Raw genomic sequence first — 18188 nt, forward strand, 5'->3', positions numbered from 1 at the left:
CCAACCTCTTTGAAATGTTGCAAATGATTCTTCAAATCTTGATAGCCTTGCAAGCACCAGGGCAGTCTTGTTTCTGAATGAGAATCATATTCACAGTGTAATGCAAAGGTGGAACTAATAACATTAATAATGGCTCTGTTCCAGCAGTTATTGCAATGCTATGCAACAATTATTAAGGTTATAAGTTACACATCAGTGTTTCATGACACATTTCCCCCAGGTTGAAAACTATTGCCTTACCACTTTTGAAAAGTAATTTCTTTAAGACAGCTTGGTATGTTGTCTCTTATACCTGGAGAAAACACTTACTAGTTAAAGGTAGCTAAGAACTACAAACTTGCTCTGTACAAAGTGGAATGTGACATCTGTCTGTTTGACTAACTTGTGTCTTTGCTGTGACATTCCTCTTTAACTTTCCAGGCTGGAGATGTCTGACAGCATGTAATAATCTTCATGTAGAAAAAATGTGCACACTGAAACTACATTATTATTAGCAAAATAAAGAAATTGTGCAAGAAATATATGTCAAAGGCAATCACAAAAGCCACACATGGATATGTGAGCCTGAAGCTAACTTATGTTATTGATGTTGTCTGAAAAAGACATAGAATAAGGAAAAGTCCTGGAACTTACGGTAGAGTAGATGTGCTAAAGAACAGGGGGTACCTCTCACATACCTGCTGCTACTGCCTGACAGAGTCTGAGGTATGAGGCTCTGTAGATTGTATATTAACAGGACTAACAGGCGCTGGGTGGTTCTGTGAGACTATAAAAATGTGTCAACTGTAAGAGAGAGTTATCCCTTTAATACCACCTAAAAGAGCAAGGCTGTATTGAGCTAATATTGCATTTATATGATTCAGTACTGATTAATTTGTCAGAAAATGTTGTATATTATCATAAATGTTGACACAATACTGCAATAAAAATGTAATTAGAGTGATACAAGATGTCTATCCATATCATCCTGTGCCCCTGTCATAACCCACAATTCTGTCTGCCTTCAGATTTACCTGTGTACCTGTCCATAACCAGTCCTCATTAAGCATATACTTTTACTACAGCACAACCTGTCTGCATAAGTGTATTAATTTCATCACTAATATACACCCATCTACCACAGTATTGTATATTGTATTCCTCTATTTTAACAAATGTACTTTTTATGTCTTTGTATTTGATTCTCTTTTTCTCATTACTCTTTCAACTTGTGTGATTTTCTTTCACACATTTTGACCGTGAGAACAAGAATGTCATTGGCAAGGACTGCTTTTCTGTAAATGTTGTGCATATGAGAAATACAGAGTTTGAACTTGATTTGTTGTGGTCACTGAAAGGGGGGATCAGCACAAGTTCCTATATTATTCAAGCATTTAAAATATAATACTTTGGACACCCCTAACTATTTGAGATCCCATATCTCATATGTATATATGTAAAGATTAAGCACCAATATATTTTAACATGATCAGCCAAAGTCTACCATGCTGTCTAAGCCCAGCCCCCATGGGGCCACTCTCTTTTTCTGGATTGAACTTTGTGCTCCACCCATGGAGCACAGACACATTTATTTAGTCTGCTCCTTAGTCTGAAAGTTATTCCCCGACCGGATGAGGAGAGATTGACAGCCCATCTTCCAGCCAACAACCCAATCTGCTTTTGTAACAGTAGTCGGCGTGCCGAGCCAGGAGCTAACGAGTAGCTCTGTCTCTCTCTCTCTCTCTCTCTCTCTCTCTCTCTGAGACCTGGGACACCAAGGCGAAAGAGAGAGCTCATTCCTCAACACGGCAGTCCTCCATGGCTCTGTGCAACGGATACATCAAGGTCAGTGGAGCCGGCAGGACCGCTCCTCCGGTACCGGGTTGCCCGGTCGACTTCGTGTTAGGACCGTGGTTGCTGGTGTAGTCCCTCCCGGTTAATTACGGCCTGTGTGTACCTCGGGGGGGGAAAGTTAGAGAGCATGTAACGTTACCACCAGTTCCGCTCAGGAGCGATGAGTAACGTTACGCTGTTGTGTGCCTGTTGCAGGGTTACATTAACATGTTGCTCATAGCTGCTAACTAGTCGGACAGGACATTTCCATAATGTTTAGCATAAATAAAATATTGAGCCACTAAACTGGATGCCTTCTTATGGTCGTTACCCCCCTAACACCGTTTGCCTCCAAGCACCGCGTGGGTTTAGCATAGCTCCGCTAAGTTAGCCTCTCACAGTACGTGCTGCTAACAGGCTAATGGTGAGAACTAGCAACTAAATACTGTCTGCGAGCTAGCATGCTACAGAGATAATGTGTTAGCTAGCTTTAGCCGGGCAGCCTGGATTTGTAGAATAGCATTTCTAACCGATAGTCTGGTATCATGCTGCTTTGGCGTTAATTTTGGAGAGAGCTTGTGGCAAACTAATGTATTTCATACGACTGCTGTCACAGACTTGAGGCTAACGTAACGTTAACTGACAGGTATGCTAACGTCGTCACTAAGCTAGTATGAGCAAACTTGCGGTCACCGGTCTGACAACTGGAGCCACTACTGCCGTGTTACCGGCAAATTTGGTAAAGTTTCCTGTAACACTGTCGAGTATTTTCTCGTGATTGTACGGCTAACGTTGCTGTGAGGGCTGAAGGGATATAACAGCGTTAAGTGTACTTTTCTAGATAATACATCGGAGGTTAGCATGCTTAGTGCAAGTTGTTTTTAGAAACATCTACAGCGGTAGGGTTTCTACTAATCACGTGGGATCACGTTTCTCTTCTTGCCGTCATCAATCTGCCCAGTTGTATTGTATATGGAGGTTAATTAGATCTCAGTGAACCGACTTCTCCATTGTTATTGTGCTGGCACTTGTTTCCCAACTTTGATCTCATGTGTTTATTAAAATAACACGCAGACATACAGAGTTGTCCCAAAGAAACACCCTATAAACATCTTGAAAAGTGATATAAGGGTCCGTATTATGGCCTTTGACTAACTTGTGGGTTTCATGTGATTCTACTGATTGGCTGAATGGATACAGCACGTTTCACAACAGTGACTGTCTGTCTGGGTTGGAGCTCACATGCCCCTAATTATGTTAGGCCTTACTTACTATGTTAGTCCCATTTTCCACAGGGAGGTCACTGATGGATTGTGTTACCTTGTGCCACCTCTCACCCTAACCACCAACAAACCTGACCCTAAGGACAGCATTAAGACTATATCTTTAGTGTGCTAATCAAAGTCCAGTCACTTAGTAAACACTAGTGTGCAAAAGCAACTCTGAGTGTATGCTTTTCTGCTTGCTCAGCTCAACACAAGCTCTGCTGGCACTTTAAACAACACAATGTGTGTTTTTCTAATTGTGTGTGTCCACAGCTGGAGATCAACAGTGCAGAGCAGAATGGGTCATGTGAGGGGGCAGTGGCGATCCTGGATGCTGGAGCCCAGTATGGCAAGGTGATTGACAGACGGGTGCGAGAGCTGTGTGTACGCTCTGAAATCCTCCCTCTAGAGACCCCGGCCTTTGCTCTCAGAGAACAGGGCTACAGGTGAGCATGAAAGCATATGAACCAGAGATGAATGTTCTCTCTTGCCTCATAGCATTTTTACACTATTCTGTCAAGGTGAAAGTGCTTAAATATACATGTTGGCTTGATTGTATTCTCTCTCTTTCCATCTTAGGGCAATCATCATTTCAGGAGGTCCAGCCTCTGTGTATGCAGAAGATGCCCCCTGGTTTGACCCTGCTATATTCACTATAGGAAAGCCTGTCCTTGGGATTTGCTATGGGATGCAGGTATGTATTAGGGCTGGGCGATATGGACCAAAAAGTTATTTCCCGGTACTGTTAGGCAGAATTCCAGTATAAAGTATATATCGTTATTTTCTGCTGGGCTGGGCTGTATGGGGGGGGGGCGCATGTTTAAGTAATAACTGAGGTGGTTTCTTATTGCACCATTTTAATTATACTTCATTCTCTATCTTAAGTGTCACTCACTTATTGAATCTGCCTCCTTCAGTTCTCTTCACACTCACAGATCTAACGTACCTCTGCTGCTAACACATCAGCGTGCCACCCTTCTTTCTGTCTCCCTCTCTCTGTATATCTGCTCCGGTGATCAGTTGTAAGCTACGTTGTGTAAAGTTGCTTCTGTGATTCCGTTCACAGCAGCAGCTGTGGTGCTTGTTGAGGAGGTGTGTTGACGATGTAGCCTACCACAACAAAATCAACGTGGTAGCTAATAAATGACATCTGCGCCTGTGTGTTCACTGTTGCTTAACCTGGCCCGCTCTTGTAAAATATCCAAATATCTGTGGCGCGATTTGTAACATACCACTCTGTGTTTCTCTGATAAGCGCTACAATACAATGTGTCGCCAAATATACCTGGGCGCCCTGCAAAGTAAAGTCTGTGCGTGGGAAACACTGACTGAACCATTGTTTTTCTTTTTACAAGCCAGATCTTCAGCCATGTGTCTCCCTCCATGTTGTTAGAGACTTTGTGAGTAGACGGCTGCGTGCAGAGGGAGGGCAGGGCTGCGCGGTGAGGGGCCGAAAGGAGCAAATGCTGGCAGGACTTTACGGAAACATTAATTAACTCAACATCAAACTATACTGGTATAAACAGTATTGTGTAATTTTATATCTCTTTTGAAATTATATCGGTATACCTAATTATACCGCCCAGCCCTAGTATCTATGCACACGCATGCATACACACAGCAAAATTCTGCTGCGGGAGGCTTTTATAGTGATTAGGTAGACCATCCTTCTTTCATAAGGCCCTTGTTCATGCTATTCACTTGGAGGAGCTACACTTTACTATCACTCTTCTCCAGGCTGCTGTTCAGCTCTCCTGGGCCAGTTGGGACTTCACCACCTTCGTCAAGGGCACGTTGACACTAGCTGAGGGAGATAAGAGCATTACTTGCTCAATTTTCCCAGCTAGCCTGGAAATTAAAACCAGCAGCCATCCATTCTCTGTCACATTTCTTCAAACAGCAGGCAGCAGTGGTATCTTTGGAATCACTAAAATGTATTCTTTGTGTCCAGATGTTAACTCTGCTGTGTGTTTGTGCTACAGATGATGAATAAAGTGTTTGGCGGCACAGTACACAAAAAGAGTGTGAGGGAAGATGGAGTGTTCAGTGTTGGACTGGACAACACTTGTTCTCTCTTCAGGTAATAACTGGTTTATTTTATGTGTTATGTTTATGTATGTGTGTTCATACTGTACTGTAAAAACAGAGATGTGCTGGCAAGACATTTTGAAGGTATTTACTATCAGTAACTGAAGCTCAGTATTGTTGCACCATTGATTAGGCAGCAGACACTCATTTTGGTGATTTCACTCAGCAACAAAAGTCCATCTGGCATGGATTTAGCTGATTGAAGATAGCCAATGTTATCGTCACTCGACCCTAAAAATGAAGATTCACAAAATCGCTTCTAGATCTGTCAGTGAACTAACAGCACCATCTCTTCTCTCAAGTGTTGTGGACTATGTGTTAAACACAACTGCTGCTTTAAGGGCTTGTCCCAGTGCCATTTTTACTACATAAACTGCAGGAGCATTCCAGCTGTCACATACTTCCCTTGGTTGTAACACAAATACTGCAGAGTCTAAAATAGATGGCTGCAGTTTTTATATTACTGTCTGCCTCTCACACTTAACTCACATTCACACAGTGAAAGCAGGGTCCGTACTGTATAGCTGTTATGAGATGATATTGAACACCAGACATCTTCCTCTGACGTCTCAGTGTGTGTTTATCTTATCAGAGGCCTTCAGAAAGAGGAACTGGTCCTGCTGACCCACGGAGACAGTGTGGATAAAGTGGCTGATGGCTTTAAAGTGGTGGCCCAATCAGGGAACATCATTGCTGGTGAGCAGCACGCTGAATAGACTGTGACCCTGATGAATGCTATCAGAAATTGGATTGGGGTCATAAACTTACTTGCAAGTCCTGAAAAAACAGCCTCACACTGTATATATTTACATCTGACAAGAATGTTGAGTCTGTATTTTGAGTATGTTTTGAAATCCTGATTTTGGCTTATTGGTTTTGCTTGAATGTATTGTTTTAAAAAGTGGCCTTCAGAGAGGATAATATGTCTATGTCAAATATATCTGTTTCCCCACCAGGCATTGCTAATGAACAGAAGAAGCTGTATGGGACACAGTTTCACCCTGAAGTCGACTTGACGCAGAGAGGCATCGAGATGCTGCGTACCTTCCTGTTCGAGATTGCTGGATGCACGAGTAACTTCACCGTACAGAACCGCCAACAGGCCTGCATCGAAGAGATAAGAGAAAAAGTAGACAAGTCTAAAGTGCTGGTAAGTGAAACCAAGTTTCGTGTGTGTGTGTGTGTTTTAGTCTCCAAACAATTTGTAGGGCAGAAAGGTGACCTTTAAAAAGGAATAAAACAAAAAAAAAATTCTCTGCACATTTTAACCTTCTATGGGAGATAATTTGACTACAAGTATAAAGCTGAGGTGTGAAGTGTGTTAGCTGCTCAGGAAGTAGTGACAGAAGCAGTGGTGGGAAGTTAAGTAGAACCAATTAAACTCTCAAATTAAGCCCTGTTTTTTCTGAAAAGAGGTAGTCGACTCCCTGAGCGACTTCGAACTGGGCTTCATCTCTGGGGAGTATGAAGGCGATTAAGTGAGTGTAGGAAGAAGGCTCCAAACACAGGATTTATATTCAAAGAATTACATGCAGCCACTGTTTCTTGTTCCTCAACTACAGTCTAAGGAATACATTTCTCACAATTTGTGATTATAAAGAAATAAGTGTCAAGGCTGTAGTCATATCTGCCTTTTTAATTAAACTCATAATGCTTAACATTTTACAGCCTTCCAGCAGACAAAACATCAGTTGTCAAAGACAGCACGACTAAAACAATGGGAGGCTAACATAAATAGAAATTAGACATACAATTAATTGGAGATTAAGACAGAATAGGAGAGCAGCTAGTGAAAGTGTTGTTGGATTTAATCTGCGATGACAAATTTAGCTCTAAAGAGGTTTGATGTCGCCGCTCGACCATTTGGTTGCACGTTTGTGACGGTTTCTAATGATTTCTTCAGGTGCTGCTGAGTGGCGGGGTGGATTCAACAGTTTGCACAGCTCTCCTCAACAAAGCTCTCAACCAGGACCAGGTGATAGCGGTTCACATTGACAACGGCTTCATGAGGAAGAAAGAGAGTCAGAGTGTGGAGGAAGCCCTCACCAAACTGGGCATCAAACTGAAAGGTAGGGACCAAGGTCCTGTTGATCAACAAAGGATGCTACAATAAGACCAAGCACATCAAAAATACTAATAAAATTATGCCCAAAATAATTTATTGATTTGTTTTCTTGTGATACACAATTGTTGCAAAAAATGTTATCTAATAGAAGTCACTAAGTGAAATAAGAGAGAGCATTATTTGAAAAAATTACTTATTACACTTTATATTTCCATGTGATGGATCATTGTCATTATTATTATTATTATTTTTTTTTTTACATTGAATAGGCTAAATGACTAATCGGTAATGAAACTGCGTATAACAGCATACTGAAGTATATTGATTCTATTTATTTTCTCTTCTGAAGGGATCTTGGGAGGAAAACTTTTTTTCTCTCTCATAACCCAGTTGTGTTCCAAAATTGTTGCTCTATTTAGTGGTGAATGCAGCTCACACCTTCTATAACGGAACAACAACCCTCCCCATCTCTGAGGAGGACAGGACGCCACGAAAACGCATCAGCAAGACTTTGAATATGACTACTAACCCAGAAGAGAAAAGGAAAATCATTGGAGATACATTTGTCAAAGTGAGCACTAGGTTTTTTTATGAAAAGTGCTGTGTAATATTATTGTGTATATTATTGTCCCATTTTTTTGTTAACCTGCCTTGTTACAATGCAATACATCGCCATGTGTCATTATATTTTCTCCGTTCAGCTGAATTCTTTACTATACTTTTGTGTGCGTCTGCCAATATGTCTGCGCTGTTGTTGGTGTTTCTGATTTTACTAGTTCACTGTTTTTGTTTTTTTTTTTTTTAAATTGTCTTGCATCACAGGTGGCAAATGAAGTGATAGGAGAAATGAATCTGAAGCCGGAAGAGGTTTTCCTGGCTCAGGGTACCTTACGGCCCGATCTCATCGAGAGTGCCTCTCATCTTGCCAGCGGCAAGGCAGAGGTCATCAAGACGCACCACAACGACACTGAACTCATCCGCAAACTCAGAGATGAGGTACTGCACACGCACATGCACAAATACTAACTGCATTCATTTCCCTGATACACACTGCTGCTTCAGAGTATGGCCTTATTCAGTTAAGTGGATACATGGAGCAACTGTGCCTTCAATAGTTGTGCATACGTTTTTACCATAAAACAAGAAGAAAAACATAGGCCTTTATCCTGTTCATGTTTAGTTTTAGGTGTAACAACATGGTACTCTACAAACCAGTAACAAATAGTTAATTTGGCAAACGTTTGAACGGGTGCATACAGGTTCTGCTTAATATCCTTACAAATCACCTGAACTGAAGTCATTTAAACTATACGGGACAATACTATATATTTTACTGTTGCTGGGGGTATCACTCATCACCATGGCACTTCGTTATCCACTAATATGTTCATTACATACACATTACTACACATTCTCTTCTGGCGCTGGAAAACGTATTCAACAACCCCTGTTGACAATCAGACTACCATATTATAAAACCTTAAATTTGAGCAGGGGACGTGAGTTGTTTTTGTAGCAGTCTGTGCCTGACAAACCGTTTGACACTGTGGTTTTACAGACAGATGCTCAGACCGTGATGTTGTCTATCTGGTAATGCTCTGAAGGACTGTGATAATGTCAGCTTCCCCTAAAAAAAAACAAAAAAAAAAAAAAAAACACAAGTGTGTAAAAAGAGCATCATCTGCTGCAGTTTAGAGCAGCGATTAGAAATATCACAAAAGCAGAGCTATCATGCAGAACCCCTGAGCTTCTGTTTCCTCACATTCAACAAGAGCCGGCAAACACCTAAACATAATTTACTTTTTATTGAAAATGTATTTCTACTTTATCCTTCATCCCCCAAAGAGGCATCCTTCTTCAACAGTGGATCAGTGTTACACTATACTTAAGGGAGCGCTTAAACATTCTCCCCCTTATTAGCTGTTTAGTGCTCATATATTTGTTGTTTTGCTCCACCCTTTCGTCTCAACGCACAACTATGCAATACCTAAACATATTCCTCATTCCCTCACTGTTAACAATGCTGATCCCATTCCTTTGTGATCCTCCAGGGAAAGGTAATTGAACCGCTGAAAGATTTCCATAAAGATGAGGTCAGAGCACTAGGGAGAGAGCTGGGCCTGCCAGAAGAGATCGTCTCCCGACACCCTTTCCCAGGCAAGTACATAAACACATGCGTATGATGTGACTGAAAAAAAACGTGATACAAGTGATTGTATTACCATTATGATTAGTGATGTTTGCATCTGTCTCTGTTTCCCTCTTGTACTCATTTGCTTATTCGATCAGACAGACTCAAATCTGTCCTCGCATCACTCCTCTATTTGATAAAAGGTGCACCTCCTCTCTCATTTGCCTTTAGGTCCTGGTTTGTCCATCAGAGTGATTTGTGCAGAGGAGCCCTACATCTGTAAGGACTTTGCTGAAACGAACAACATCCTCAAAATCATCACCGACTTCTCTGCAAGTGTCAAAAAGGTACAAAACAATACACACAAATAGGGATGGGGATCGTTCATTTTTATTGATATTGATACCCTTATTGAGACTGCTTAACGATCCGATTCTTTATTGATACCACTATTGATACTTTACTATTATTTATTGATGGTTATTTGGTAAGACCAGACCCAACATGCAGGCATGAGGTAACGTTAGGCCTGCACGGTATGAGGAAAATATTCAATATGCAATAACGTTATATTGAGATGACATATCACTTGCGATAAATAAACATATTAAAGTGTACATATTAACTGCCTGGTTGTTTTTTAATTTAATATTTTAAATACAGCTAAATGTTGTTTTTAGACAACAGCAAAGTTACTCAGTAACTTTATCTGACATCACAAGTAGTGAGTGATGTTTAGAAAGAATAACATCAGTCTGTATCAGTCCCTCCTTCTCTCTCGCTGGCTGCAGGTAACCTTACCAGGTAGAAGGAGAAGCGGCTGGTTTGTCTCAGCCAGCAGCTGAGTTTTTAAGACTACAGAGCAGTCTATGCTCCAGACAGCTTTCTATTTAGCTTGTTTTTAACATTTGGCTAATGCCAAGCTAGCGTTAGCTGTGCTTGTATAAAACATACAGGATGAGATACTGAGGACAGAGATGATTAAATTAACCATTTCTACATGTTTAACGTTCCCTTACAGACAGGAGTATTGATCAAGTATTGTCTTTTTACTTGCGAAGTTTTTATTGCACGTACTTACAGTAACGAGCGTAGCTGTCATCAACGTTACAGTAGTTTGGAGCTAACTTACCCCACCATATTCCACCGCAACGGCGCCGCCTCTTGCTCTGCTGTGTGTGCGTTTGGGAGCAGGCAGAGACTGCAGCCTGATGATTTCCTTATCCACTGCGTTTCTAATTAAATCACAATTGACGCTGGAGACATAACGTTACATCATAGGACCCGCAAGTCTCGATAGCAGTATCGATAAGCTCGAACCTTATTGATTTTCGGGTTTTGAGAAATTTTGGAACCGGGTCTCAATCCCCATCCCTACACACAAAGGTACAAAACAATACACATAAAGAATCTTAATGAATAGTTGTCTGACATCCTGTGTTGGGGAGATACCACTTGTCCGTGTAAGTGGATCCTAATTCATATCATTGCAACTAATGACAGGACATTAATTACTATATTATGCAATTTAAACTAAAACTCCAATTTATGTGTGTCCCCCCACTCAATCGTGACCAATCTGTATCCTTCATGAGACTAAAATTAATACCAGCTCAAAATATCATCTACTGGTGTGAAATATTTGGTCATTAAAATGCCATCGGAGCATAAACAGTGTTTGGACTCATTTATCATTGTGAATTGACCTATCAGCATTTTCCCTGTAGTTTTTGGCAACTTTCTTTTTAGAAATGAACTCGGGGAAAGATCACAAAATGTAGCAATAAAGCTGCCAATTTATCAGCAGTGGCTGTTTGTAGCCAAGCATGCAGTCCAGTGGAAGTTCTGCACACACATCCAATGAGAAGATTTGTGTCTGTTTGTCCTGACTGGTTCATTATGAAGTTAATCATGTGCAACCTCTGCTGGTTGGTTGGCCACACAGCACCAAAAGCTAAATGATTCTGATGATTTTTAAGATGTTTTGCGTCTAGTTTGTTTTTCACTTCTTGCAGACGGGCTGAAAAAAGACCAGACCATGAACAGAAAATCAACATTAGGTTTGATTTTGTGTTTGCAGCCTAATTTCTGACAGTAGAACGGGGGAGTTGTTTGCCCTATCATGCAGAGCAACTGTACATTAGATCAATTATTGAAGTTCTGATGACATGATCATAATTTGATATGATTTCTACTACTTTTGTGGCTCCATTGACAAAGTTGATGGGCATATTTGAAGGTCCTCTGAGATTTTTTGACGCTCCATATTTATCTTAATTTTATTTTGTGGTGAAACAGCAGGTAAATGAATAAAAAGTAGTCACAATGTGGACAGAGCTGTATTTGTGAAACTTTGATTCTGTCCTTTGGGTTCCATTTTTTTAGACACTACTGTTTTAAGTGTTTGTCTCTCTACTCTCCAGCCCCACGCCTTGCTTCAGAGAGTCAAGTCATGCATATCAGACGAGGAGGAAGAGAAGCTCATGCAGATCACCAGCCTTCATTCACTCAATGCCTTCCTGCTGCCCATCAAAACTGTCGGCGTCCAGGTAACCCAGCTGGTCAATTCATCAAACATCGAGTCACAATGTATGTCAGATGCGGGTGGGTTTTCCGTTTGGTGGCCAAATGTTGGAAGGCCACCTGCCACATTGGTGGGTAAATATATTCTGCATGATATTGCCATATAATTTTTATTTGATGGTAATTAGCAGCAGACCGACGTTCTTGTTGGTTGTGTGTCGCACTTAAATTGGTCCCTGATGTACCAAGGGATCTAAAATCGCGTAACACACGTATTAGGGGTGTTCATTGGTTGTTGTTTATGTTCTTTTCATGCTACTTGTGTTTTATTGGTGTAGAGTTGTAAGGGGGTGGGCGTTAGGGGACAGGCGACAGGAGTCAGTAGGGAAAGAGCGAGAGTGTAGCCGCTTTCATACGGAGATCAGCACGGAAAGAATATCCGCGTGTGCTTTCATATAGCGGTCTGGCTTTACTGGAACCAGCAGATCATTCCTACTCTCTGTTTCATGTCTTTCACCAACTTTCCCTGCTCAGATACGGATAAAATCTGCTACTTAGCTTTCATAAAGTGCAGCGATCCAGGCAGATTGGCGCAAAACCCCCGTGAAATAAGGCAACGTGAAAGCTGCTAGTGTTAGGAGCTAATTTCCAAGGTGTAGCCTACGAGGAGTGCTTTTAGCTGGCTAGTTGGCGGTCCAGTCTAGTGTCTGACACACTGTCAGATCTTCTAATGGTCCTGCTGCCCTCCCTGGAGATCAAGGAGAATGATCCATAGGCTGCATAATAAATGTTGATCCACCAAAAGCTGTGATGCTGTGGCACCAGGACTCTGTCAGAACCAGGAGGCCAGAAGAGGGTGATTGTAGAAAGTCTGAGGAGGAGGTTTAAGTTGAATGATTAATAAGCATCTTGTAAGTTTATAAAACAATTTACTGTTGTGTTTTAAGTACATTTTTTTTAGCAATAATATTGCTTCAAATTTCACTCTGGCCTCTTCTCTAAGTTTGTGTTTGACAAAGTACTTCATTATCTCAATTCAAAGGAAGGAAACAAATGTAACAAAAAAGGCAATTTATTATTTTGGCCAGTAAAAAATACGCTTGGCCGGTGGATTATTTTCATCTACCAGCCACCTTGGCAGATGCCGGTGAGTTAATTTTCCAGCCCTGCTATATTTCATCCTCTATTTTCGCTTGATGTGAATAAGGCTTCCAGTCATGTGCAGTCAAAATTGTTTTAAAGCAGACTTGAGGTCATTTTTTAGTTTAGTCCAAACATAGCATATTTGTTTGTTTACACATGGATGTCCAGAAGCAGGCGAAGCTTGAAACAGTAAGTCTCGCTTTTGCTGTTTGTCTCGTTGTGTAACCACAACAATTTAGTGGTTAACCACGAGACGCTCACGCCCACATGACGCTTCTCGTTTATTTTTATTTTTGACTCTGTCTGTTGAGCCAAGGGGGTGATCTGTTGTAACTGGGCCACAATTCAGTTTTTCTTCTCTGATGTTGACTGTTAGTCTCTGACATTTCCAAAGGGTGGGTTCTGTAGAAATATTTAAATGTGGTTAAAAAAGAACAACTTTCCAGTAGTTTATACTGAGTGTCGTCATGACTACTTACAAACATTGCAGTCAACCGGTGACTGTTTGTGAGTGACCCATTACTTCCTGTTGAAGCCAGAGTTTTAAATTTATCCATAACCTCAAATTGCGGGGCAGACAGGAGAGGTTAGACAAACACACGCAGCTTTTCTTGCCTTGGGATTTTGTTGGAAGTGAAGACCAACAGATTTAGCAGACTGTATTTATAGAAACCTTTTTATCAAACAAAAAAATCTAAATGTATGGTTTAAGATAACACAGGCTAATGTAACATCTGTTGGAGATTTTTGTTTCTTTTATTTGTTGCTCTGTAAAGACTGTTTTATAATAAGCCTATTTCTTAACACCATCAAAATTACATAACAATTTATTTTCTGTCTGTCTCTCAGGGTGATTGCCGGTCCTACAGTTACGTGTGCGGTGTCACTAGTAAAGAATCTCCGCACTGGGAGTCGCTCATGTTCCTGGCCAGACTCATCCCTCGCATGTGCCACACCATCAACAGGTGATACACAAGTCTTTGCTTACAGCTTTGCTCTCGTCTATCCTCAGTGATGCCAGTGAGTAGGAGAACATCTCACCCACTCATTCATGTGTCTCCTTTTTCCAGAGTTGTGTATGTTTTTGGCTCCCACGTGAAAGAGCCGCCAACAGACATTACTCCAACCTTCCTGACCACAGGCGTTCTGAGCACGCTCAGACAGGCTGACTTCGTAGCTCACTCTATCCTCAGAGAGTCTGGTAAGTCATTTTAGTTTAGCCCTATGTATTGACGCATTACAAATTATTTGGGGAGGATTTATATTTGGTGAGGATGCAACCACAGGACTATCAGTACAGTACAGTTTCTGTAGAGCCGTTCAGTCCTTTCACAAAGTCCACATACCTAACAAGAATAGTGTACTCGTCTGCATACTTGCATCCACACGGGGAATTTAACGCTCCCCCAGGGTCAAACTAAATATATGTTTGAGAAATTTTGCTAAATGTCTGTACTTTCCTGACTGTTGCTGTGGTTTCACTTTGCATGTCATTGTGCTGATTTAAGATGGGATTAAAAGGGTGAGTTTAAAGATCATTTTGTCCCTATAGTTAAACGTAGGCCATTTGGCTTCATTAAGACATTTTCAAGGTCAGCCATGTGAGCAAACTATTTTTTTTTCATTGTTGACATCTATAATTGAATCAATCCGGGCATCATTAGAAGAACAAAATTTATTTATTGAAACAAAGAATTTGAAGTGTCGACTTTTTCATGTTCAAACTACAATAAATTGTTAAAGAATCTAGTGTTTGCTTAAACTCTTCTGTTGGTGTACACAGTGAAGGTGGTATTTCATAGACCAGCAGACAGGTGCTCTGGGACAAACTTGACAAATATTTCTAAATACAGAGAAGGGAAGAACTTTTCCAACTTTTTTAGTGATTGACATAATCCAGCAAACAGACGGGACTAGGGATGCAGCGATTACCGGATTTCATTATTAACCGCGGTTTGAAACCTCACATTTAATTAATCGTAAAGGCTTCGCTACACCGAGTGTTTCTGTTGCACAGAACGAAACTGTTATAACTTGCACAAAACGAAAACAAAGTTACAGGAGCGGTGCACCAGCTTAAGTGTTGTGCTTATCAGATGCTACTGTACACTGGTTAAACTATGGCAGAGGGACCAAACTGTGAAGCTTTAGTTCCACCAAAGAAACGGCTGAAGTCTTACCTGTTAAAAAAACTTGCCGTTAAAAGGTTCCTGCTAAAGGAGCAAATAACTACATTAAACTTTGCCCAAGTAAAGGTAGGCCTAATACATTATATTTAATAACGTAAGAAGTTGGTATGGAATTAAATATAAACGTGTCACTTACAATCGATGCCGTAGCGGTGAGAGTCGAGCTTTCAGTGCATTTATGGAAGACAGAACGTAGTCCTCTCAAGAACCTTCAGTCACTGAACATTTAACGTTACATCATGTTGTCTTCTCCTGTTTATGTTGAGAAAATGTTGCCAGGTGTCAAACACTAACATACATCAGGAGCTTATAGACTTTCAGGACTCATTTTCACTGAAACAAAATATGTATGGATGAGAGTTTGACGACAGTAAGAGTTCAATTTATTCCCCTCCTTTATAACTAATAATTTCCCCTGAAGGATAAAAGTTAATATTCCTCTTATATTAATAATACTTACTTAGAACTTTAGAAATAGAATTGTTAATTGTTAGTCTTAGTCAATGAAGCTAATTGAAATGTTTGTAATAGCAGCAATAAAAGATTTTCTTTCTCTTTGGCTGTGCTCCTCTTTCAGGCTATTCCAGTAAGATCAGCCAGATGCCTGTCATCCTGACCCCCCTGCACTTTGACCGTGACCCACTGCAAAAGCAGCCATCCTGCCGGCGCTCTGTGGTGGTCCGCACCTTCATCACCAGCGATTTCATGACCGGCATCCCTGCCATGCCGGGCAACCATATCCCAGAGGAGGTATACCATGATTCAACCACTCAACTTTTCTCAGTGTTTTTGCTAGACTTGTTATATTGTCTTCCCATCATGGATACTACCCCTAGATTCAGGGATTGGGTATTATTTATCTTATTAAGACTACCTTACCTTTACCTTAACACTTATTTAAATGAGTCTTTTCTTGTATGTTTTCCCAGGTGGTGCTAAAGATGGTAAATGAGATCAAGAAGATCCCGGGCATCTCCAGAGTCATGTATGATCTGACCTCCAAACCGCCTGGCACCACAGAGTGGGAATAAGGCGCAACATGAAGTCATACCGACAAGACATGCACTCACACACAATACACAAACACGCTCACCACCACCACCACCACCCCCCCCCCCCCCCCCCACACACACACACACTCCTCCCCCTCCTCCCTACTTTACCTCCACCCCTCTCTTAAACATTCCCATGGAAGGCAGACCGTACTGTGATGGGCGCACATGCAAAGGCGCTACTACTCTGCTCTCCCCACCACTCCTCCCTGGTCTTAATATTTTTTTGGCAATAGGGATTGATTAATGTTGTTTATTGATAATATATTGTCCTTTTTTATCCATGTACAACAGTGTATTTCCTCTCTATGAAGAAAAGGTAAATTGCTGCTTCCCTTTTGTGAGGTCAACCATTAAAGACAAGTGGCGAGAAGCTGTGAAAGTTCAGAAAGTGGACTTTGCTGTTGTGCCTCAGGTTGCGTTATGAGTTGAGCTAAACATTGGAGAAAAAAAGCAAACACTAGTGTCACACAAAGAAATGACAGCAGTAGAAGAGTTTGAAAATCTTCAAGTGTTTTCTGCCTTTTTTTGTCAGATGTTTTTGTCTTACTGTTGTAGGTCAGAATGTTCTCAACCTAAGACTATCCTCTATTTGTTCATTTTCAACTTCTGCCTGTATACTGTGCTATGAAGAAGGTCGTCTGTCAAAAGTAAAACTGAACAGAGAACCTATGTGACCAATCAATCATTTTTAAGCTTTTTGTTTTGCCAAAAGTAGAATATGCTGTGGTAAATATAACATTGTGGGCTCCTCTGACGATCTTGTCCAAGCTACATTTGTTGAGAGCTCTTGACTTGTTGCAGTACCCATCTTGGATGGCAATCCACCCAAGATTAGCTTCTGGATGAAAGCTAGGTGCAGCTGTGCAGGAGGCCAATATATGCTGGGTAACTTTGTATGTGCCTGTTCTATTGTTTATTTTTTGGTGTGGCCCAACCTGGACTCTGATGTTTCCAGACAGGAGGATACAACACTGTTTTTCCTCATGCTACATTATGTATGCTTTTTATGAAGAATAAACATGGCAAGAGGACTAACTAAAAGCAACATAAGTACCGTAGAGTTTATAACCACATTGTGTAACTTGCTGTTGTCATTTCATCATTATTCGGTTGCTCTTTGTTGTGCAGGGGGTATATTTTTGCACATTTTGTCTTTTACTTCCACCTGTAAAGCCTCTGCATTATTTATCAGCTTAACAGAAACATACAGCCAGCGGGAACTTCACCGCAAGTGTGTCGCTCTGTACTGTCAAAGGTTGAGAGTACTGTCTGTTGCCATCTCTAACATGACTCTGACACTGCGTCTCAGAAAGGCTTCATTTTTTTTTCCTGTTCTGTACTATCGAAACATTGAGCACATCATAATCTCTGGTCTTCAGTTTTTTCATATAGACCTCAGTGAATACAGTGCTCAGGTTTAACTGAGTTTTAAAAGTGTATTGTACCCCGATAGACATTTCACCCCGATGTGGTGGTTTTCATGCCTCCACAATTTGTCTTTGTGCCTCTCATCCTCTGTTATATCTTTAAGCTTTAGTGGCAAAATACTTCTAATGCAAAATGAACTTGTCTTAACTGCTATTAGTGTTTCTCCCTGTGTTCTGCCTTTTACACGAGGGTCTTTTCTGTTACACTCTCCATAGAAAACAGCTTGATATATATATATAATAATTTGTAGTTGGATTTAATTGCAATATCGATAAGATTAAGTTATGCAATTTATTGTTGGATTTTTTTTTTTAAAAGGTTTATTCAACAACGCTCATTCTCCTTAGTAACGTGCCTCAAAACAAGCCACTGCATGCAGTTTCAACTATGATGACATTTGTACAATAGAAAACTGAGCTTTAATAAAGATCTCCATGTTAAAACTTCTCACTTCTATAATGAGGTACTTATCAAGTTGTTTGCATTTAGT

General features: G+C 40.8%; 1 protein-coding gene across 1 annotated transcript; it reads left to right on the forward strand.

The window, feature by feature from the left end:
* Positions 1-1552: 1552 nt before the first annotated feature.
* Positions 1553-18141, forward strand: gmps (guanine monophosphate synthase). Its single transcript, XM_038693269.1, has 16 exons — positions 1553-1824; positions 3351-3523; positions 3657-3771; positions 5059-5156; positions 5757-5860; positions 6121-6314; positions 7068-7233; positions 7649-7800; positions 8052-8225; positions 9281-9386; positions 9592-9707; positions 11784-11909; positions 13876-13991; positions 14097-14227; positions 15793-15965; positions 16145-18141. The coding sequence occupies exons 1-16, from the start codon at positions 1798-1800 to the stop codon at positions 16244-16246; spliced, it is 2073 nt and encodes a 690-aa protein (XP_038549197.1). The 5' UTR covers positions 1553-1797; the 3' UTR covers positions 16247-18141.
* The last annotated feature ends 47 nt before the right edge of the window (positions 18142-18188 follow it).

This window comes from Micropterus salmoides, unplaced genomic scaffold (assembly GCF_014851395.1).
Source record: "Micropterus salmoides isolate LMB-PRFRI ecotype aquatic unplaced genomic scaffold, ASM1485139v1 Ms_hic_scaffold_3, whole genome shotgun sequence".
In the NCBI taxonomy this organism is placed as follows: Eukaryota; Metazoa; Chordata; class Actinopteri; order Centrarchiformes; family Centrarchidae; genus Micropterus; species Micropterus salmoides.